The sequence below is a fragment of the Acomys minous genome (genome assembly GCF_964271855.1).
Source record: "Acomys minous genome assembly, chromosome: 17".
Classification (NCBI taxonomy): domain Eukaryota; kingdom Metazoa; phylum Chordata; class Mammalia; order Rodentia; family Muridae; genus Acomys; species Acomys minous.
The window spans coordinates 42,003,247-42,028,789 of record NC_140500.1 but is presented as its reverse complement, the minus strand read 5'-3'; the positions used below and the strand labels follow the sequence as shown (position 1 = coordinate 42,028,789).

At 38.3% G+C, this 25,543-nt stretch overlaps 1 protein-coding gene across 2 annotated transcripts in view; it reads right to left on the bottom strand.

The window, feature by feature from the left end:
• The window catches only part of CNTN3 (contactin 3), a 351,187-nt gene that overhangs the window by 108,468 nt on the left and 217,176 nt on the right, over positions 1-25,543 (bottom strand). For both annotated transcript variants that reach the window (XM_084766357.1, XM_084766358.1), the window contains exons 6-7: positions 3,871-4,074; positions 2,785-2,887 (exon numbers count right to left, since the gene is read on the bottom strand). In XM_084766357.1, the coding sequence (XP_084622483.1) occupies positions 2,785-2,887; positions 3,871-4,074 (307 nt within the window). The remainder of the gene's footprint in view (positions 1-2,784; positions 2,888-3,870; positions 4,075-25,543) is intronic.

Genomic DNA, 25,543 nt, shown 5'->3' with positions numbered 1-25,543 from the left:
AAAAGAACCAAGTTGTCAATATAAGAGGGGGTGTTGTCACCATAGATACCTATAAAATCCAGACCATCAGTAGTGGACACTGACAAATGATACTTCATAGAGTTAGAAACCCTAAAAGAAATGGATGAGTTTGAAAATGTTCATGATCTGCCAAAACTAAAGCCAGAAAATAATATGAATAATTTTCACAGATAATTACAAACAATGAGATTGAAGTTGCAGTCAGAAGTCTGCATAAAGAAAAGCTCAGGATGAGATGTATTTGCTGCTAAATTCTCTGAAAGTTTTAAGGAAGTTCTCATCCTAACACGGGTCAAGAAGTTTGAGAAAGAAGAAAGGAGTGGATACCACCAGGTTAATCCTCTGAAGCCAGTATTATCCTGACACCAAAGGTGGACAAAGACATAGCTGTTACAGAAAACTACAGACCACGTCCATGGACTAACTTACGAATGCAAAATTTTTAACAAAGTACTTGCAAATGAAACTCAGAAATACATGATAAAATGATACATCATGACCAAGCGAGCTCCATTTCTGAGATGAAACGTTGGTTCAACCCACACAAATCTATAAATGTAGTAGAGCATATAAATAAATATAAGGGCCGAAATCACATAATCATCTTGATATGTTTTTAAAAGGCATTTCACAAAGCTCAGCATGCTGTCATGAAGAAAGACATGGGGACTTTAGGAAAACAAGTATCATACCACAAAATAATGAAAGGTACACATAAAAACTGCACAGTCAACATTACAGTTAACTGGAAAAAAATCTGATAAGATTTTCTCTAAAATATGGCATGAGAAAAGAAAGCCCACTGTCACTTCTTACATAGTATACTGCACAAATCTGTCAGCTATAACAATAAAATATGATAAAACATTGCCAGTGTAAAAATGGGAAATAATACAAATTATTTGCATATGACATAGTTGTGTACTTAAAAGACCCTATATAGTAATTTTTAGGAAAGTTGCAAGGTATAAAATCAATAAATAAAAATCAGCATCTTTTATATATGCCAACAGTATACTTGCAGAAACCAAAGTTATCACAGGATTTCACTCATAATAACTTCAAAAACCAAATTGCCTTAAGGGAAGCCTAGCTAAGATGGTGACAGAAAGACACTAAGTGATGGGCAGATGGCTCATGCTCCTGAACTGAAACAATGGTATCAGGAAATGGCTCTGTCCTAGACTTAACCTTCAGATTCAGTGTAGCTCCTACAAAAATTCCAGAGATATTTATTACAAAACTAGAAAATGCAATTTTTAAAAAAATACATGGATCTACAAAAGACCAGATTTATCCAAAGTAATGCTAAAGAGAAAGTATCTAATTGGTGGTACCACAGTGATTTTCCCAAATTATACTACCAAGTTATGATGATAGTTACAAAACAGATAGGTAAACAAACGGAAGAGACGGAAGGACCTGGATATACCCAACAAAGCTGTGGCCACCTCACTTTTGAAAAAGGGGTCAAAACATGTAGAAAGAAGACAGCTTGTTCAGGAAATGGTTCTGGAAAATTGGATAGCCACCTGCAGTATAATAAACTTTGATTCGAAACTGTTATTCTGCTTCAAAAACAACTCAAAGCAAATCAAAGCCTATGAAGTACAACATGCTAAAGCTCCTAGAGAAAAACAGTTGAAAATGTACTTCAAGATAAAGGAATGGTCAAGAACTTTTCGAATGGCACTCTACAGGCATGGGAAGCAGCCCTGATGATCTATGGGACCTAATGGGGCTGCATGAAATTAAAAAGGTTTCTGTACAGCAAAAGAAACTATAAACAGACTTAGCAGCCTATAGAATGGAAGACAAGACTTATAAGCTATCAAAAGAGGAAATACAATTGATTATAGTACTTTTTAAAAAATGATCAAAATACCTAGTTGAATATCACAGAAGTACAAAGCAAAGCTATTCTGAGATACCACCCAGCCAAAATGGCTGCCATAAAGAAACCAGCAACACATGCTGGAGAAGATGTAGAGAAAGAGTAAGCCTTATTCATGGCTTGTGGAGATGCAGCCAATCTGATAATCAATATAGAGGCTTTTGGAATAAAACAAAGGAAGAAACAAATAAAACAAGCAGAACTAATACATAGCTCAGTTATATCAATTTTTTTGACATATACTCACTGAGATATTTGTTCATACATGTTAGCTGATAGTCTATTTGGGACAACAAAGAAACACAACCAGCTTAGATGAAAATGTAGTGAATACTCAGAATAAATTTTATTTAATTGTATGCATAACAATGAGATTTTCAGGAAAATGGATAGATCCAGAAAGTATAATACTATGTGAATTGATGCAAACTCAGAAAGACAAAAAGTATATTCTCCTTCATATGTAGATGCTAGACTATAAAGTATACATGTACATACGATTTTAAACACACACACACACACACTTGGGTGTTCTCTTAGTTACAGCATAAAAATCAATAAAAGAGATCTAGACAGGGTAAAAATAGGTGATGATGAAGCATGAGGTGGGAAATGTAAACATATGGCACGAAAAAGTAAGAGATGCTTGGGTATCAATCAGCATCAATGGTAGATTTTCTATTAAAGGAAATCTATTAAAACACATATTTTTTTTGAAAATTCTGTAGTGATAGCTAAAGCCTTATATGCCAATTTTAAATAAACATTTTAATGGTACAGATAAAATACATTATGCTACCATGAAAAAAGAAATAGGACCCACCCTCCCTCCCCTTAGAGACCTAACATCAAAGGAGTAAAGAACTTACTTGCCAAGGGCGAAGCATTCCAACTTCACAGTTGAACCTTTAGCTGCTGGAAGAGTTTCTGGAAACTGGACTTCTATTTTGGGTTCATATTCACCCATGACACCTGTGAATTCATAATACAAGATGAGTGGTATTAAAATGTTTCCTATGTCATTTTCTCTTATGTATTTCCTATGGCATCCTTGTAAATAAAACTTTATTTGGCTTCCTTTTGAACCTGCTACTACTTTCAGGTATTGCAATAACTCACTTGCACTAACCTTGACCAAACATGTACCTGAATAACATTTAAAAATTCTAGATTCATGGTAGTCAAAAATACTTCAGTATACAAAACATTTTAATGAAAACCATTGAAATTCTCTACTCAATGTGAATATTTCTATTTAAGGTGACATCCACAAGGTATTAATAATCACTGAAATTTCCTAAGGTACAAAGATTATAGTGGGGGATTTGCTAAATGGTAACCAGGTCACATATGTGCCAATCTTAAACATATTAAATGGCTCCCTGGTGTCAAAACATAGTGATTTAATATGCAGGAACACTCTGATTCCATTATACCTGACTGGAAAGTGCTTCCATATTTATGTCCAAGTATTATGCTGTATGAGATATGACTTAGTTTTAATAGGTCAACTACCCAGGCTTTTAAATTGGTATCCTCTATTTTTTCCTATCAAAAGTCCCATGTAGTCCATGTTGCTCTCAAATCCACTGTGTAACCCATGATGACCTTGAACTTCTGAACTTGTGATCGTCCTGCCGCAAACATTGGGATTACAGGCTTGCAGCACCATATCGATTTTATGCAGTTCTGAGGCTCAAACCCAATGCTGTGTACAAGTTAGGCTAGTGTTCTACTGAGTGAGCTCTAGCTCTAGCTCCTATTTGGCTATCTCCTATATCTCACTCTTCAGGAGTGATCAGGCAGGTAATGCCACAAAACTGTTCTTTTATGATTTTGTTTCAGTGATATCTTTTAGCTTATAATAAAATGTTCACAAACAACTTCAAGCTGACAAAACCAAAAACAAAAAACAAGTGACTTCATGGGCATTTTCCATTGAGAAGGTCCCATACCATCAGAGCGTAGCACCAAAGGGGTTGGGGAGCCCAGTACTCTGGCATTTGTCACAGTGCTGGTCACCACACATGTGTAATTTCCCACATCAGATGGCTCCACCTTAGCTATGTAGAGGTGCCCTGTCTCTTGAGAGACAAATCTTCGACTGTCTTCTTCAACAAAAGATGGATACTCATTGAAGACCCAAGCATATGATAGTTCTAACAAAAGTTAAGAAGAAATACATTTCGTTACTTAGCAAAATGTTCCAGAATCAAAAGTGTGCAAAATTACCTTTACATCAAGTAATGTTTTTCTTGCCATTACTCAGAGGAGCACTTAGAAAAAATGATTCTACATTCATTTTCTATTATGATGGAGAACACTGTTGATTGGCATTCGACTGCATGTAGCACCTTTGCTTTCTTCCTTGTCCCTGTTCTAAGCTATGCTTAGTAAGCCTTGCTAGCTTCGCTCTTGTTTCCTTCTAATTTGTATCTCTTTAATTCTATATTGTTAAATTACCAATCACAGAACAGCTATTCCTGGCATCAAAGCTATCCCTGCTTCTTAGCTTCTTATGAGTAACACATAGTGGCTCAGCCTCAAAATAACTTCCTCTGACAAACTCTGTCAAGCTCTTGTTTCTTTGGATTTTAGGTGTTTGAATATGCTGCTCCTGGGCCCACAGAGACTTTTGTCTCAATTGTTTTTCTTTTCTTCTTTATTTCCTTCCTTTCTTCCTTTTTTCTTTCTTTAATGATAAATATCCATATAATCACCATATGTGCTATTAGGTTACATAAATAAATTTTATACAAGTAAATATTATACTTTCACCATGTCATCACATATGCCAACTCTACCCTTTTGTTCCTCTGTCCCACCCATTAGTTCCCCTTTCCTAGTGAGTTTCCCTTCTACTTTCATGTCGTATATACATAATGGTTTGATGTATCTGCATGAAATCTGAAGTCCACAAATGTGAGAGGACCCTACAGACTTCTCATGGGAATGCAACTTAGACCAAGTCACCATGGAAATCAAAAATCAATAGAAGATTTACCATATGATCTCTATAGGCCAGTTACATATATTTACCTACAAGACACGAAGTAACCATTACAGAGACACTTTTATGCATCAATCATTTCTGAAGTATTATTTACAATAAATGGTGGTGTCCATCTAGAGACGAATGGATAAAGATAAATATAAAATTAAATATTCCTTTTAATAAAGAATACAATTGTGTCATTTGCAGGAAAGTAGATGGGCCTTTCTTTTGTTTCTTCCACTGTGAGGACCAAACGTCATTCAGATGAGACAATGTCAAGTGGCTCATAATGTAACATCAGGAGCCTCTTCCATGGAGAAGTAGTCCTTCTGCTCCCTTATCTGGGTTGCAGCACATGTACAGAGTGAATCCAAAGAGTTAATCTGATTTTTAAGTGTGTGTGTTCATGTGTGAACGCAAGAAACTTCAGAGGCCAAAAGTGGGCATCTGATCTGCTGGAGCTGGACTTAATGGTAGCGTGAGCTGTTTGACATGCGTGATGGAAACAATACTCAAGACCTGTGCAAGAGCAGCAGATTTTCTTAATTGCTGAGTCATCAGTCAAACCTTCCGAGCAACTCCTAAGTTTATTCTAATGTAAGCACTTATCATCTGAGATTTAACGACTATTTGCTCAACTTTCCCTGTGATAATAACAAAATGATGCCAATTTTTCCAATTTTATCTGGAGTGCTGGGAATCACAGCCAAGGCTTGGCACATACTTCCAAGTGCTCTACCATGACTCACATCCTCAACCTTGATGTCCATTTTACTCCAACTGCGCCTATTTCTACTTGGCAACTAAAACAGTAAATGCATTCCAGGCCCTAAATAAACATTTGTTTAGTCAAGTAAGGGCTCCTTAAGCTATAAGCAAAAATCTGCTATGAGGGTCTTCATCAACTGTCGGCCAATGTAAACCAATAGTCTCCTAGGAACAATTTTTCCTCTAGAAGAATTGTATCTAAAGAGCATTAGCCGGATGAGTTTTAGGTCCTTAAATTCTTGAGAGCTAAGTGGTACTAGGGCATAGTTTCTCTGTTTGGCTTCCTAGAGTCCTTCTTCTTCCGTTGCTTTCTTTTGCAAGGCACTAAACTTACTGCACTGGATAATCCCTGTAAGGTTCTTGGAAGAATATTTTGAAAACATAGGCAATCCATACAATTTTAATGAGATACAGGTCAAAATAGATTTGGAGCACAATTATAATCATAAACTATCCTCCCTTTTGGGACAGAATGGTCAATCACTTGATACAAAGCATTGTGAAATGATGTGTGATGTTTGGGAGAGAGACGCTATGAGTTGTAGGGAAAGGGGATATGACATTCTTTCATGACCGAAGAATGCACAGAAATGTCAAGAGAGCACTTGAACACACACAGCTGAAAGCCCCTCCTGGGAGAGCACAAGGAAAATGAAAGGCCAGCAGAGGGAAGAATATCTGAAGGACTTGGTAGTAACGAGAGCCTTGCTGATACACTATAGCAAGAATGAAGACACACATTGCAAAGTGTATATTCGTAAGCACTGATTTCTTTTTTCAGAGAGTGAAGAATATTTTATGAAGGTCAAATTAAGACACTTGTGAGAGAGGAAATTCCAAAGGTGTTTGGTGAAAATTTCCAATATTCATTCCTGTTAGTCTCTTGCCTACTCCCCTGCTGCCTGTTATTCCTTTAATAGTACCATATAAATCTTAAAAAAGAATAATGTTAAAACGTCAGGATGAGCTTCTTCTGCAGTGGGTAAAATTGCCTGCTACAGCAGCAATGGCTCTTTAGGGTCTTCCTGTGGCTCTCAGCCAACCCTCACCTTTTAGATATCCCCTCAGATGGGTTTAAGGGAGACAAAGCATTCTTTCCCTGCTTAACAAAATGCTCCAGACACAGAATTTATACAGTGGTGGCCTCTTTATGATTCAGACAGATTAAAACTTGGTTCTCAGTAGAGGAATTGGGCATGAGCTCAGGGAGTTAAGGCCTTAGGGACTGCGTCTAGTATGCATGTAGAGGTGATGTGAACTCTGTTTTTAAGACCAGTTTATCACAAAATAAGAATAATTGGAAGAAACAATTCAGTGTAAGAGTCAGACGACCTATCATATGGTACATTTCCACAAGCAAATAGTTTAGCACGAGACTGAATGACCAATAGATATATGTAGTATCTTGGAATGAACATTACAAGTATAATTTTCATTTAAAATATTTACTGTAAAACGATATATATTACATGACTCCACTTACTGTTTTTTTCCTCATCATAAAAATACCAGCACTTAAAATGATGCTTTATTTTAATATATTAGAGAATGTGAGGATTTCTGTCATAGCAATATCTTAGTTAGGCAAGCTAAAGAAAGGAAGTCAAACATGGCTTTGTGAACCTCTGGGGTATTCTTGTAGACATGGGGGACCTCCCTTCAGGCCTCAGTAAAGAGAACCCAGTGCAAAGATGATAAATAAATGTCACCTGTACCTGCAGACTAGAGGTAAGCACTATGGTGACAGTCATGTGGATTTCAGACTCCCTGAGCTCACTGCTGATCTAGGCAGGGCTTTAAATGGATAACTCTGGCTGGAACACTCCTCAGAGGAAAGCCGAAAACATTTTCAGATCCTTTTTGCAGCTGGTCTCCTCTCTTTGTGCACAGATATGGGAACTGATTCTTGGTCTGCTTGCTCCTCTTCCTGTCTCTAATCCCTCACCCTCCTGCTTTTATGGGTCCCTCCCAGGAAGCTTTTCCAAGGCTGATCCTTTAATCTTATTTCAGTGTTTACTTCCTAGCAACCTGAACTGACTTGGTTGCTGACATGGAACAACAGACCTTTCTGTATTTAAAACTGTCCTTTCCCTGTGATCCGGAGGGAGGGTCTATTCAGGTTCATAAACTTCCTTTCTCAGGATAATCACTCTTCTCTTAAATTTCCATCAAGACAACCTCCTCACCTTATCTCCAGGTTTTTCAACTAGGCTGGCAGCTGTCCTATAGGACAGAAAAGCTAGTCAGTACCTCAGTGGGAGACAGTGTAAGGCCCTCTGCTTCTGACAGACACCAAAGAAAGAAAGAAACAATCAAAAAGCAGGAAACTGGCTCACTTTCAATGCAATGTTTTTCTCTGGGAGGTTAACTAGTGAGCAGAGGGAGTCAACCCCTCCTAACCCGGGCGAGCACATACAAAGAAGCTGCTGTCTGCAGCAATGAAGACTCACACTCCCCCTTTAGGAGTTAGCGTCATCAGGAGGAGGCAGAAGTCTGTCACAAACCCCTGTACTGACAGCCTCTAACTGCAAAGACAAACTGCAGCCTTAAAGAGCCATCCAGTACTAATTTATATACAATCCCCATTAAACAGGAGTCATATATGTTTTGCAGTGTAAAAGGTGATTTTAAAGGTTCATAAACACTTCCTTCCTCTAAATATCTCCACAATACAGATTGTATAATGTTAAATTAGGTGCTCACACACATGGAACTGAATAATAAATGAGGGCTCCTCTCCAGCACATCCTCAGAAATCCCAAGAATAAAGATTCTTGACCACCAACAAAGGAAAACAACAAGAAGAAATAGAAGTACAGAGAAGGGGGGAGGGGGACCCTCTTGTAGCTGGACAAGAAAATTCTTAAAATAGACTTTCAGATGCAAGCAAGGGATGAAGGAGTACGTGCTCAGTGAGATTTTCAAATATCTTAACCAAAGCTCCAGAGTTTGGGTGACTAAGAGTGTATGAAGCAGCATCACTGACCCTAGGCCTCCACACCTAGACCCTCAGACTTAGGGATACATCATTAGATGTAGAAAAGCGATTCTGCACATGTAACGTTACATAGTAAATTGAGATGGGAAGATCATCCTGCATTAACTGAGTAGATTGAGAGTAAGGATGATAATGACAGACAGAAGAAACTGCCTACCAAAGCTGGAGTGAAAATCAGAGACCGATATTTTAAGATACCATTTCCTGGAGAAGGCTGTGAATGCAAGTAGCCTGCAAAGGCAACACAGGGCAACTGATAGGGGCTCCCCTCAGTCTCCAGAAGAGTAGCAGAAATACATCTATCCCCATATCTTGATAGTTAGCCAACTAAACTGACAATTTGATTCTGGACTTCCAGATGTCTATGTTAGTAAGTGTGCAAAAACTTGTCACAGCAGCATTGGGGTCACCATACATCTGGCCATGGGACAATGCTAAAGACCTGCTGCTAAGGACATTGCAGTGAACCTGAATGTGGCTAATCTAATCAATCACCAGGATCCTTCTATGGAAAGACACACAGGAAGGTCAGAGAAAGAGGGCCAAGTAATGAGCAGAAGTCTGAGGGAAAGAATTCTTTGCTAGAGGCCAAGAGCCAAGGAGTATAGGCAGGCTCAGGCAGCTGCCAAAAGCAAAGGCAATGAAGGCTTGGCCAAGGGTCTGAGAAAGAATTCAGCATAGGCAACTTCCAGTACCTTGCTGTCAATCTCAGGAAATTTCTGTTGGGCTTTAATGTTGTACAATAAATGTGCGCTGGCTTTAGAGACCATGCTGTGGATCAGGAACAACTATAGTAGGAAATCAACATAAGTGGTAATAGCCAACAACAAATAAATATTTACAGTGTTTCCTGGATTCACTTCTGTAGCTGTCACAAAATGCTCTGACAAAGAATAATTTAGGGGAGAAAGGGTTTATTTTAGCACACAATTCCAGTTTATAGTGCATCACTGTGGACATTAAGGCAGGAACTTCAAGTAGCAGCCAGGCAACAGTCAAAAGCAGTGAGAATGCACGCATGCCCTGCAGTGCTGTCTCCTCTCTACAATTCCAAAGTTGAGGACTCAGACCAAGGGCATGGTGCTGCCACCATGGTCAGCATACCCTCCCTCAGGTGATATAAGCAAAATAATTCCCATGGATATGCTCACGGACCCGCATATCTAGAAAACATCTTAATGAGACTCTCTTCCTAGGTGGCTCTGGATTGTCAAGTTTGCAATGAAAAGTAACCGTCACATAATGCTAAGTATTTTAAATAAAATTTCCCCAAATAATAATGATGAAAAAAAGATTTTATAAAGTGAGAGCCAAAGGGAAAAATCACAGTTCAAATAATACAACTAGAAAGATCCGTACATAGGAGGAAAGGCATGGAACATTACAAAACAGAGAAACCCACAAGAAGAACATCAGGATGGGCAGATCTGAGTCTAGAGGTTCTGCTCAAACTATTGCACCAACCAAGAACAATACTTGCAGCAAACATCGAACCCCTTCTCAGATCTAGCTAGTGGACAAGACATTCACCACAGTTAAGAGGAGAGCAGGGGCTGACTCAGACATGAACTCTGGTGTCCCATATTTGGCCACCTCCTCATGGTGGGGAGGCCTGATGACACTCAGAGAAAGAATAAGCAGGCTACCAAGATGAGACTTGATAGTCTATGACCATATAGTGGGGGAGGAGGTCCCGCTCGGTCACAGACATAGGGGAGGGGAATAGGGTGAAAATGGGAGGGAGGGAGGAATAGGAGGGTACAAAGAATGGGAGAACATTGAGATGTAGTCTGAATATATTAATTAAATTTAAAAAATAATTTAAAAAAACTAAAACCAAAACCAACCAAAGAAACAAGAACAACAAAGCAGAAAAGCAACTACAGTTCTCAAAGTCAACTAGGGACTACTTTTCACAAACATCCAGACATTTAAAGATTTAGAGAAAGGACTCATATCTACATACAGTACGACTCACACTGTCACAAGGAATAAGTAGAAATCTGTACCTCCTACATTGTTTAAAGACCCTTTTTCTTAGAGGAAAGCTCTGCATCAAGTTTTCCTTTGCAGCTACATGAGTATGTTCAAATTCATGTTATTTAAAGTACTTGAGAATTATGTGATTTATTACATTCTGAATAAAGTAAAATAACATTTACTGTATATTGCTTATAAAAATCTTCGTTTGTAATAAATGTTAGTTGGGTACTGCAAAGCCAAATATACATCAGTTAAGCATCCTTTTATGTTCAATGATAAATAAGAAGCTATAATATAAATGATAATTTCAGACTCTAAGAAGCTAAGCTTTACAAAGCCTCTCAGAAGCTCTTGAGGACATCATTAACACACTATGGCTAAATAACTTGGCCACTAGGCTTCCTATTAGCAATGCTATAAGAGTATTAGTGTTAGCATTTTTTAAAATCAAGGAGCTAAAAGTGTCTAGCAATCAAAGCCATAAATAAAGAGAATAAAGGTCTGAAATTCTGCTTTCTGAAAAGTATGCCATGATGGATGATGTCACTTTGTCAGCTACATTCCTTCCCAGGTCACTGAAGTGTAGGACTAGTCGATTTAACATGAAATATGCCACTCTGGTGTTTACCTGGAGAAATATTAATGTACACAGCACTGACATTTGAGGGTTTGTTTCTAGTTCCATTATGAAAATCTATTACGAAGGAGATTTAATCCTGAGCCCAGAAGAAATTCTGTCAAACATAACTGCAGTTAGGTAAAATTGTAAAAGGAACTTGGGCCATTCCTTGTGGTGCCAACTGGGGAAAGCTGACCTATTTTTAAGATGAGACATATTTAAAAGTGCAGGAAAGCTCACTTGATGTCACTCAACACTTTATCAGTGATTCACACAATTGAGAAGGGAATTCTGCTATGTGCCTTACAGGTGATACTACTCGGCTGACAGTCTGGAATCCATTGCACACCCCACAACCTAAAACAAGGTAAAAAGCAGAAAGAATGCTCATATGTTAGAAGCTGGCATGAGGTGTCTGAGGTGCTTCTGACATTTCAGGGGGCTGTCACTGAAGAACTGTTTTGTAAATTGTTGAAGATGATCACATACAGCCAGTTGCTCTGGGTAGATTATGAATAGCTACTAAATTCATTCTTACACTGACCACTAGCAAGCCTGACTTGTGAGGCTTCTAAGCAGAACTATGTGAAGGCCTGAAATTATGATGCTCTCTGGCTAGCCTTAGGTGAGGCAAGGCTGACTATTAGCATCCTATGCATGACTGCTTGGAAACTGAACAGTTTGAGAATATATTCTCTCTCTCTCTCTCTCTCTCTCTCTCTCTCTCTCTCTCTCTCTCTCTCTCTCTCTCTCTCTCACACACACACACACACACACACACAGTGTCTTCAGCTCCTTTTAATTCAATGTGATAGAAAGTAAAAATATGTTTACCTGTCCCTTTAGGAACTAATTGGCTGAGTTCTGTTTCAGGTATTTCCTAAAGATCACATGCTATTTTTGTGCTATATTTAGTAGACTTTCTCTTTCTAATCACCCTGTCAGGTTGTTTACATCAGATTGACTTTATTATTCCTTCTTTGATCCAAGAAGATTATAAGACAAGGGAGTAAACATTTGAATCATATTCATTGGCCATCAGACAGTCTATTAGTGGCTTTTGGTACCCAAGTAGAGGTGGCAAAACCATTGCAATCCTACCTCCCACAAGGTTGTCAGAAGCATGCCATTGCTAAAGAGATCAGTTTATATTTCTGGGTGTGGGGTGGGAGTTAAAAAGAACTAGTGTTAGTAATTGTGAGATTTATGCATATATGACAATTTATTCACGACACAGTTATAATCTTCAAGGACCTTAACATCCAGTTTACATGGAAGGGGACTTTCAGGTATGATACTGGGACTGGGTAAGAATGCAGAACAGCAGCTGCTAAAGCATCTGTTGGATAAACCATCTAAAAGGAGGGAGGATTTCTTTTAGCACACCATGTTAGGTACTGTCATGACAAGGAAATCATGAAAATCCGAGTGGGAGGGAGCAGGTTACATCCTGCAGGACAGTCAGGAAGCAGCAGATTTGTACTTGACCTCAACTGGCTTTTTCCTTAGTTCTTTTGTGGTCCCAGCCCAGTTGTGTTACCCACTCTCAGGGTAGGTCTTCTGCTTCACTCAATCCTTTCTAGGGAGGTGTTTCTTTAACCAATCAAGTTGATACTTAGGTATGACAGCATAAAAGAAAACGCTTTGCATTTTCTGTTTCTCCATTTTTATTATGCAGGATTTCAAAGACCCTGAAAAATGTTAGAAAGCAATTTTAAGATTAGTTCTAAACTAATGCAGGAGATTAGTCATTTCATAAGCAAAGCTTTCCTGTATAGCTTAAAGTAAGTGCTTTGTCACAGGCAGAGTTTCCCATGGAGTGCTTGATACCATGTGTATGCTGGTACCATGCACCTTAAATATCTCCCAAAGGGACCTGGTCTTTGGAGTCTTACTTCTCTCATCACTCACAGTAGCTACTAGACAATTCTTTTCTTAAGGGCTCAGCGTTGGTAAAGAGCGTTTTCCTTTTATGTATAGTCCAGCAGCTGTAGAGAACCTTATAGTTCCTGGGACTGCTAATTGTAGCCAATTATATTTTGATTGACCTACCTTGTTATTAAAATGATATGCAAAATTTACACTGCCCTTGCAAAATGAAAAAAAATCAGAACAAACTAACTACATGAGACCATCCCTTTAATGAATCCAAAGTTGGAGATTTGGGGTTTTAATTCTCACATCAACCCTAAGAGGCTAATTCTAGAAAGGGGCTTTGCAAGGTGGCAAAGGATTCAAAAGAGCCCGAGAGTCAGAAAAGGTGCAATAAAATAGCTGAAATAATTAAAGGCCAAGAAATCAAGGAACAGCATCATGGATAATGCAGCCCATTTCTCATTAGGTCTGATTTTTCAGTTCATTTCATGAAAGTTTAAACTCCCTTTTAAAAGAATACCATGGGAACATGATTGCTCTTTTCTATGAGCCTGGGCTTTTTAAACAAAATAAAATGTGCGCTTTCAATGGTAAGTAGAAATGAGATCATTAGAAGAAGATGAAGTCACCCTGCTGTATCATAATGCTCTCAAGTTATTCTTTGGTGTATGTGTGTGTGTGTGTGTGTGTGTGTGTGTGTGTGTGTGTGTGTGTGTGTGTCTAGGCATAAGTTGTTTTCCACTTTGTTCATCAAGACAGGCTCCTTCAGACTCAGAATCCACTAGTCCATCTAACCATCTTTCTCTGGGGATCCCTTGCCTCTGCCTTCAGAGCCATGGACAGACAAGCCCGCCAGGCACACTTGGCACACCTGCTGTGCATCTGAATGCTGAGCTTTGTGCTTCTGTGGAGAGGTCTTTACTCACTGAAGCATTTCCTCAGACCTATAATGGAGTTCTTACCAGTAATAATATATATAAATCCATAGAAAGTTGGGTGCAGTCATGAAATGCATCCTGCCTATCCCCCACAGACAAACACACACATACACACACACACACCTACTGTTGTTATTTACGGCAATAGTACATCAAATCTTCCAATTACCCCAAATGACAGGATAAACTAAAAAGAGATGGCTCCATTATAGACTATATAATGAATATTCTATAAAGCCATCTGGTTTTAAGTATTTGAATAAATATTATGCTTGGTTATCAAATAAATGTGAGGACAAAAATAATTCCTCCAGATACATATAATTAGCAATAATTTCTACCCACTCTTCTGGTCAGGTGGAAATCTCAACAGATGCCAGTCTCTGTGGTCTCAAAGAACATGCTGGCATTCAAAAGGACTGTCTGCTCAAAGTCAGACTTACACAGGAGTTTGCAAACTAAGAAAAATGAAAGGAAAAAAAAACTCAGGAAAATAGAATATCTCAAGTTCTCTCTTTTCATGCTAAGTAATAAACAGGCTCAGCTTCACTATCTTCCCAAACCTTTTTATTCTAGAAAGGTAGACGTGTGAAGTGAAACATCTATCACCCCATTACCCTGAAGACAAGGCTTCCAAAAGCAAAACACATGCAATAGCTTTTCCTAGGATTTTAATAATTCAGCTAAAAGAAAGCTCTGCTGAGGGTAGAAGTGCACGGAGAAGCACAACATAACTACTGATCTTGAATTTCACGTAAAATTCGTATGTTCCTAGTATTATTGTCGTATGGAGACTTAAATGTTTTGTATTTTAGGTGATAAATAACAATTGTCGATTTCAAGTGGCATAAGGTTTTAATACTTGCACATAAGTTGTCATACTTATTGGATCAAGCCAGTATCCATTAGATCACACACTTATTATTGTGTGCTCAGCCTTTAAACATGTACTCATTTGTCAAATTTAAAATATAAAATATAATAATTAACTATGCAGTAGTCACCTAAAGATCATTCCTGTTTCTACTTGAATCTTCACACCCATTGGCAAATATCTCCCCCTTTTCACCACCGTGACTCTGGTAAACAAACATTCTGTGTTGTCATGCATTCACTTTTCTAGATTTTTTTTTAAAAAATGTACTTGCACAGTCTAGCTAATAAGGAATAATTAAGGTAAAAATTAGCAAAAAATAATAAAATAAATATTTATACCCCTCCTCTGTCCTTAAGATCCTCCAAAAATGGTGGCTGCTTATAACATCTAAGACTATATAATTAAAATAATATCTATCTATCTATCTAATCTGTCATCTATTATCATTTGTGTGTGTATATATGAGAGGGATAGAGAGAGGGACAGACAGACAGATGGGGCGGGTAGTAGAGAATGCATATATATGGGGGTCAGGTGTGCCTGTAAGTGAGGAGACCAGAAAGGAGCATCAGATCCCTTAGAGTTGATATTAGAGTTGATATTATAGGCCTTTGTAGGATGTCAAGCTTGTTAAATGGGTACTGGGATCTGAACTTTGGTCTTCAAAGCAAAGAGGCTTAACTGCTGAGCCCTAATTTCTAGTGTAGCTCCACCAATGATGATTATTAATACTTTTATTTTTTCATCATTCAAACTAAGTATTTACTATTTCACAATTTCAGTAACAGATGTCTGCTGTGTTGGGTGTAGATACATTGTTAGAACTAACAGTACCATGCTTATGTAAACTATGTCAAGGTGTCTTTTAATTAATACAGCCTAAAAATCCAGTGCTTCAGTGTACCTTCTTTCTAGGTTACTGTCTCTCTTTTCATCTTTTCATCTTTTCTGATCTGACTAGTGTTCTGATATAAAAGATTCAGTAAATCGTGGCTTCAGGGACATCTCCAAATCTGTAGACAAAGAACCAATGAAGTACGTAGAGCATAAGACATGAGGAAATTGTGCTCTAAGTCAACTTAAAACCATCAGTTGAGCAACATTCCCTTCTGGTAGAACTGTTGCAAATCTCTTATCACAGCACTTGACTATTACCAAAAAGGGGGCTAGCCTTCAAACTTACCCAATTCCTTTTTATAACCTGAGTGATGAGACTCTTTTGAGGTTTTCCTAAATCACAGTAGAGTTTATATTTACCAATTCATTTACATTTCTTTTCATCTTCCCTAAAAGACCCAGCTTAAAATAGAAGTTGCAAATACATAGCTTCTCTCTTTTTTCTTTCCTCTTTTCTGGCTCCAAATATATTTACCTGAGATAAATAAAGAAATTCCATGGAAGCACCTGCTTCCTCCTTCAGACATTTCTGACTAAAGAGATTCTAATAAAAGAAACAGGCCTGACTGTGGAAGGAAGAAAACCGGCAGTCCTGTGAGTATTTTTCGACCAGCTAGATGAAAAGTTTTCCCTTCCAGTAGCAAATATGTAGATTTACAGCGCAGAGGCAATACAGTCCTCCTTGATCAAAGTCATGCATAAACTTACCTAGGACTTCTAATCTGTCTGACATAAGTGTTCATTGATTCTCTTTCAACTGCAAGGAGTCTGAACTTTATCCTGCCAATGACTAATTCAATGCTACATCTTTAATTTATTCTCCCTAGCTCTATTATATTTTTATATTCCAAATAAACTCCTAGGAAACAAGTTGTTAATTTCCTGATCCATGCCCATGATAAACCACAGAGTGCTTTAATTGTTTTTCCCATTAATATCATGTCAGCAAACATAAGGTCTCTCTTGCCCTGCAAACTCAAGGCCTTGTGTCCTAGCTGAACACTGGTACCCCAGGTCTGCTTCTCCCCTTGGGCTATCCAGGCACCTTTGCCAGAGTGGACAGAGTGAAGCTTAGCTGGGGCAGGCAGCCTGGTCATGACCTCAGTAGACACGAGTGTGGGAGGAAACAGCCATCTCTGGAGACAGTTTTAAGTGAAGCTGCTCATTCTGTTGGGTGGGGAACAAGGGATTCATAAACCTTGGGGAGGGGGGAGAGGTTTCCAGGGTAAGTGTATCATCCGCTGGTGCTGGGCTGCTGGGAGTACATCATTTGCAAGAAAAGGAATTCCAGGTGCTTGTTAGAAGTGTCTTTATAAGGAGAGGGGAAGTTTAACCTGTAACCTGGTCACCGAGCTAAGTGACTATCTCAAGGATGGGACAAGGTTACCTGAGCCAGGACATGCAGGCCAGGCCTAGAGCAAGGAGGAAGCAATCCTACTTCTCTCAGTCTCAGGACAAGAGTTTCGGTGTTTGGTCACATCTCAACCTCATTCTTGCTTCAGACCAGCTCCCCAGTCCCATGGTTTTCTGGCCCCACACTTGTGAGATTTCAGTCCTGTATATCTAGATGCCTTTAAGCCATTTATTGTGTTGAACTCCAAGAATGACTAAAGTGCTCATATTGGTTTTTGTTGTTGTTGTTGTTGAATTTTATTTCAACAGTGTATCTAAAGGGAAATTTATGAGTGTGTTCATATCTTTTTTATTAATTGAATTATCTAACCCATGGTTAGCATGTGATGAAAAGCTTTCTGGGTTTCTAACTTGTACTGAGTCATGAACTATTTAAAGCACCATGTTTTGCATCAACTGACCTCACAGCTCTACTGTATTTGCTGTTCCTAGACACTTATCATCCTTGAACTCTGACAGTCATAAATTTCATTGCTTCTTTCTATAGCAGTTTCAAATTTGAGTTCCGGAATCTACGTTTATACCAATTGTTCTCCTGAAGAAATGGGAAACAAGACAGTGAATGGTAAGAGCCTTAATTGGTAGCCAATTCCCACATGGTTAGGTATCCTTTAACGGTGCCAGGAAGATGGAATATTACTCTAAGTGTATCTTTCATCTTTTTATATATGAAGGTATGAAGGAGTATTTACATAACACCTAACATAAAAAAAGATCACAGGCAATGTAGGATAACACAAAGGTGAAGTGCAAAGACGGTGCAAAATACTGTTAAGTATTGATCCATGCTTGCCTAGGCTACATTTTTTTTTTAATTGTAAAACCAAACTAAAATATTCTCTTTAAGGCATCTTTGGAAGTAGTGAACAGCCTTGTTTTAGAGTTACAGAATCTCTGGGTCAGGAATAAGTTTGTGTTCTAGGGATGACTCTCTCTGGCCTCAGCTTTTATTCCTATCTGAAAAATACAAAGACCGCAGCTTTGGTTTCAAACATGTAGAACCCAAATTCATTACAAGATGTTTAATTACCATGAGGACTGGGGTATTGCTATGACTGCCACAGATGACAGAGGATTTAAAGTCCCTCATAAGACATATGAGGTTTTGCTGTTTTCAATATGCTAAATATATTAAATACAAGTAGCATATATATCCCATTAAAAACAAAATAAAGTCATTCTACTGTGGGGAATCATGTAATTAAGTTTTCTTTCAAAACATAGACACAAGGCTAAGAGTCAGGTTCACTGGTAGAGCAACTAGCAAAAAATGAACACGAGAGCAGATAAATGTGCTTACTTACTGTGAGCTACACAGTGACCTCAGAGATTTATGTACACTGACTCATTTAGTACCCCATTTTGCAGATGTGGCAGCTAAGACCATAAAAGCAGGAACCAATCATCCTACTTAGAGAGGTTGTGTTTTAAGAACAGAGAAGTAGCTCGGTAGATAGAGATGCCTGTGCTCCTCAAGTTTGATACCATGAATTCAATCCCCAGGACATTTGTAAAGGTGAAAAGAGAATCAATTTCCTACAATTGTCCTCCAACCTCTACACACACTCACTGTGGCATGTATGCACCTCCAAATCTTCCTCCTCCCCTCTCTTGTTTTCTCCCTTTTGCACACATTCATATACAATATATATATATATATATATATATATATATATATACATGTATATATATACTACAAAAATGTAAATAAAAATAAATTTAATTTTTCAAAAGAATAAGACAGACTTGAAACTTAGGGGTGATGTGTGAGAATATACACTATTCACAGGACCATCTTCTATGCAGCTACTTAGCCTTGTGAGTAAAATCAAAGTGTGGCTTCTCAAGACAGTTCATGAATCCAATAAGATCAGTGAAAGCCAGTGTTTAAGACTTCATATCACTACTAACTTTCAAAGAAGTTTCGCTTTCTATTTTAAAAAATCTAGAGGAGTGGTAAAATCATGGATATCAGACAAATAAAGCCCAGAGAGAGAGAAAAAAAGTAAAAGACCACGAATAGGAGATCACCCCAGATAGTACTTACTTTGTAAATCATGGAAAGTTTTCACTAGGCTCTGCCTGGTTTCTTGTTGGGAAAGGGATGACAATTGTAGTATCAATTAGCACAAGTTGACTCTATGGACTCTGTGAGAAACCACAGTTTTTTCTCTGTGCCTGTGGGTGATTGCCTCCAGGATCCCCGTGGATACTAAAATCTGGAGATAATATTGTAGAGTTGTAACCTACACAGACCCCCTCGGTGTACATTAAACAGTCTTTTAATTTCTTAAAATACATATCCGTGCACATGTTATGTAAAGAGTTGTTGCATTGTACAGGTGGTCCTTGACTTCAAATGAGGCTATGTCAACTGGTGATGTATTAACTGAAAGTGCATTTATTACAGCTGGCCTTCCACATACCACTGAAGAGTAACACAGAGCACTACAGTTGCTGTTTCTCTCATGATTGAGCAGCTGGATGGGAGTCATGGCTGGCTGCTCCTGCCCAGCATTGAGAAAGTGAGGGCTCTATAACATTTCAGCTTATTTTCAGTCAAGAATAAGGGCAAAAATCAAAATTTGAAGTCCAGTTTTTACCGAGTATGTTTAACTCTCACATAATGGTAAAGTTGAAAACTCCAATGGAATGAACCATCACAACTCGGCCAATTAGAGTGTACTGACAAAATAAAAATATCTGTCTGAGTCTCATCTTGGTAGCCTGCCTATTCTTTCTTTGAGTCTAGAGACTTGATAGCCTGTGACCATAAGTGGGGGAGGAGATTCCTCTCGATCATGGACCTAGGGGAGGGGAATAGAGTAGGGGTAGGAGAGAGGGAGGAATGGGAGGATACAAGTGATAGGAGAACAATTGAGTTGTAATCTGAATAAATAGATTAAAAATATATCTGCCTGTACATGCTTAATATAGACACATTTCTTTTAGAGTATTTTTGATACATGGTGGGTTGAGTTCACAGATACGAGTGCTTGTGGGCAGAGAGATGACTTTGCAGAAAAAGTACATACGAGTCAGCATGATAGAATGTGCATTCAATAAATGTAGTTAGGATTATTGTCTTCAGTTTATTTACCATCTTGTTAAACTGTCATTGGTAGAGATCTTACAAAGAAGTCAAACATTCACAATATAGATTTTTGTGGGAGAAGCTGAGTTCTGGGGCTAAATAACCCAAACCACAGCATCCCATCCTTTTCTGAGCTGAAGATTAAAGGGAAGGCAAGCCAGGGACCAAAGCAGACAAGCTTAGGATGATGCTGGTCGTCAAGGGTTCTCTACTCTGTTGACAGCAAGAAACTATGAAGAGACTGTATGTGCTACTTGAGCCCCATGGTCAACCAAGGTGAACAACAGGACTTGTTTTCCAGAGAAGTCCTGGAGGAGACAATGCGACAAACACTATTGGATGTATAGTTCTTTCTACACCTATATGAGCAGAAAGAAATTATGGGAGGAATTAATTACGATCAAACCAACAAAATGAACAGATATTTATGGTTGGAGAAAACTAAAAGAATATGTAGAAAAACATAAAATAAAACCTTACTCAGAAAAGCATACAAGCCTATCTAAATTTACTAGAAAAAAATTATTTTATCTTCTCAGAATAGAAAGTGAACAAAGCCGAACTCTGACTGTGGCTGTTAAGTTAACATGACAGGGTGACTAGCACCAGCAAAGGCAGGGGTTCACAGCGCAGGTGGGAGAAGAGAGCTGGGGAGTCAGCCTTTGGCTCCCTGAGCTGCATGCAGCAAAGCTAGTGATGATCTGGGGTTCTGTGTCGATACTGCTTTTGGCAACATTTCCAAGTTGGAATAATTGTGTCTAAATGTCAAACGGTTGTCTCTAATCTTCAGAGAAACACATCACACCCCTCTGAAGACACAGAAAGACTGCACTGCTTTTCAGACCAGAAGAGCTGTTCTTGATATGTTTGCCACCACGTTATTGTCTTCAGTGGGATTCAGATAACAAGCAAAAAGGAGTAAAAGGCCCCTACTCTGCTTAGTTTTAGAACTCTGATAATGACATATGGAACAGGGTAGGAAAATGAAATTTAACTTGTGTTTGACATTCTAATGTCATACATAGAAAATGAGGCCTAGGGAGTTTAAAATGGCCTTCCATTTCCTTAGGTTTGATGAATTTTCATCCTTGAGTTGAATAAGCTACAGGAAATTAATGGCTTCTGAGGGAGAGAGAATTGGTCTCCAGGATGTGCTCTGGATACATTATAGGATCCCAAGTGGTCAGGCCTAAATTCATATGAGCAACACCATATGAAACCATCATGCTGTGCTCACACACACACACACACACACACACACACACACACACACACACACACATACACACACTCTCTCACACACACACACACACTCACACACACTAATTAAAGATAAAGAGGTCAGATCATGAAGGTGAGAGGGAATGAGGGAGCATGGGAAGAGGTAGAGGGAGATAGAGCATGGGGTGAAATGATGTAAATACAGTACTCATATATTGCTCAAAAAAAACCACAAATATTTTAAACTGAAGAACGTTTAAAGATGTATTATCTGCCCATAGCCATTGTGATTGAAGAGAGAGGCACTTAACACTGCTGCTCTTCACAGGCAAAGCACTCAGACTACGGCTGATTGACTTCTGATGAAAGCTGTCTCACAGGGGCTAGGGATATGATTCACTAGGAAAGAACACTCGTTTTGGAAGCAACACGGCATGAGTTCAAATCCCCAGCACCCACGTAAAAGCTATGTGTGCCTGGTCGGTGCATGTAATCCCATCAAGCAGAGATGGGTGGGTCTTGCTGGAAAGTTGATCCAGGCAAAAGTCTGAGCTTCAGCTTCAATGAGAGGCCCTGTTTCCAAAAATAAGGTGGAAAGTAGTATAAGAAGCCACTGAGTGACACCCTCTGTCCTCCTAAAGGTCGGGCACAGCTGCATATACCTACATGAACACATGCACACACATCATGCGTGCATGCATGTGCATTCAGCCACATGTGGACACACACACATGCACATGACTTTCACTTATTAAAATAGTCTTATTATTTCTCAAAAGGTTAGCACATAATAGGTGGTTCAAAAAAAAAAAGGATTCACTTTGATTAATTTAAAAGGGAAATATACATTTACATAAAAGGTATATATATTACAGGTACTCACTTAGACTCTTGTATGTTAGAAATTTTATGTGCATTTAAAACATTCAAGATGTATCAATCACTTAATTTTGTGATGGAACAAATTAATTGCACAGCTGTCAAATCACTAATGTTAAAATTCAAGTGTTGAAGTTTTAAATGAGCCTAAAAATAAATGCAAGGAAATTCATAACTCTAAATACACAATGTTTTTATAACTATTAAAGGGGAAAATAGATATATTTAAAATAGCTGTTAAGACCCAACATAATTATTTTTACAAAATACTTCTCCAGGAATAGAAATTCTACTAAACACACTTATTTTGACAACAATTCTTGACAACTCATATTCTAAACATTTGATAAAATAACATTTGGGTCCACAGTGTATCCAACCCTCCTTTTGCTTCATAGATTTGTAGTGTACCCCACATAACTGCCTACGTGCATATGGCAAGAGAAAAATCAACTGGCCTTTTACAACCCCAACAAAGAAATCTCCAGTGCTCCACACAGCATGACTGGATAAAATCAGATAATGCAGGTTCAATGTAGATTTGAGACAGCTAGTGCACTAGATTTTCCTTTTTTCTATCTTTCATGTTAGTTGCCACTTTTTAAGTTAATTATTGACGCACATCCCTGCTGCTCTCTGTATTAGAGATCAATATATCTGCTCTTGGCATTTGTCCTACATGACTGATTAATTTTTCAGTTTGGATTCACACTGGCAATAGCTTCCACTGACTTCTGAGTCCAAATTACTGAGGGGAGAAATAGAAGTGAATACTTAAAATGAAATTTAACTATTAGAAATCGTTGACCTTTACCTCTCAGATACTACATAATTTAGTAGGCATTTATAGGCAAAATCTGTGGGCTAACATCAACTTCTGTACTTGCAGAAAACACTTTGAGACTAAATCACAATGATCCTGCCACCGAATTAACAAGTTTAGACTAATTGTGGACACTGTTTTGGTAAACAGCTCAGATGAATTTTCTGGTACCGTGGGGAAAATATGCACCTCTACTTGCTCATGAGATGAGAGTGAGCCTCCCTTCCCAGCCTCTCTCTTCCTGTTCCTTAGGAGGTCAGATGTCAGTTAATATCCGTCATTCTTCAGGACATGTTATACCTTATGTTCTATATATGCTATCATTTGAGAAAAGTCAAATACAGTGAGATTATTAGTGATAGTAATAGAAACAATGACTAGTAATAGTTGTAGTTGATGGAACTAGTATTTCAAGATCATCAACAGTTTAAAGCCATGGCATTAATACTATGCATATGCTTGTTCATCCATTCGCCATCCCAGGATGCAGGAAGCACAGCGTCTATTCGTACAGATCATTATTAATGAGCTCCGTAAAGGCTAAATAAGATGTCTGCAAGCACACGGAGAAAGTACACTGTACTCCAAGCTTTAAACCTCAGACCCAGCTCTGAAAATATGACCAAATTCTGTGCTCATTCACCCATTCCCATGCCTATATTTTTCCCTTCTTACTTGCCTGCAAGGTGAAGGAAGAAAAAAAAAAAGAGGCTCAGAGACCAAAAATTCCTTATTCTTTCTGAAATAAATAATGAGCTCCTGAAAGACACAAATCAGATTCTGGAGGAAAAGTTCATTGATAATTTGTATGGGTTAGGACTAAGCCTGTAGCTTCCTTTAAACGTCTTCCTTTAAACAGACCTCCCTCCTCACATGCCCCTCTTACCTCTGGCTATTGTTAAATGATATGAAGAATTATATTAAATTAGCTTTGAAATGTACTCTCAGAAGAAGTAAGAATACACTCACTGTTTGTCAGCCATGCGATCTCCTGAGAGAGCTCGACTCTATCTGCTGGCTCTCATCTCTAGCAGCTCTAACTACCTCAAACCCAGAGTGAACTAAGGCACAGAATATAGGCTTTTGTTGTAATATATGTCTACACATCCAGAGGGGAAATGTTAAACAAGTATAGCAGCATAGTGCTCTATACTTTGCTGAAAGTCTTTTTCTTTCTTTCTTTCTTTTCTTTTCTTTTTTTTTTTTTTTTTTGAGGAAAAAAAAAACAGATAATATAATTGGCTGTGACTCCACAATGCTCTGTCTCAGAAATATTTGAGTTACATTGGAGAAGAAAAGAAAAAATAACAAGAAATACAGATAAGCCATTTGGAAGCTACACAACATAGTTTGGAAGCTGGGCATGGAATAGTAAGCTTTGGCCACCCGTAAAAATACCCTTTGCCAGAGAAGTGTACATTCACCTCACATCTTGGCAACGGGCACAGTCTGGCAGGTGAATCGGATCAACCCTAGCACCTTTCCTTGCTGATGGTATCCACACACCCATCTGCTCATCACAGATCTATATAACACTCAGCAGATGTTTTCCCTAAACTCACTGTAAATGGATCAATGTAATAATAATAAACATAGCAATCGTGTAATAATAAACATCATATTTGGCAGTTTTCAGACAGATGAGATAATGTAATTGGGTGATCAGAGTCATGATGCAAAGGTTAATTTGGGTTAAAAGACTGAATTAAAAGACATCCCATATCCTGAAACTGTTTTCTTTTCTACTTATTAGTTTCTGTGACATTATTCTGTTTATCAAATTATAATAAGACTTGATTCCTGAATGGTAGTATGAGATATAAGTCTTACAAGAAGAATTAAGTATAGAACAATTTATGATGGGAATGAAAGGATTTTTAACAAGTGGGTTTGGCATCTCAGTAAATATTCATGGTAACCCTGAGATTTACACAGAAGTGACGGGGCTTGGTTGGTAGGAAAAGGCTCACTACAAGTAACCTTTCATTTGTCTAACTGCATATTTCTTCCTGAGAATGTGTTTTTCATGTTAAGGAGGATATGAAATAGCACCGTAACATAAGAACATTGTGGACACGATGGCAACATCTGCGGTTGTGCAATCAACGCCTGGGAACATGGAATCTGACCTGGCTCAGGCAGTTTGACTTAGAGAAAATTACTAACTCTGAGCTTGAGGCTGTGAGAAAAAATACTCTGACCAAAGCAAGTTAAGGAAAGAAGGTTTTCTTTTGAAGAATATAGCCCA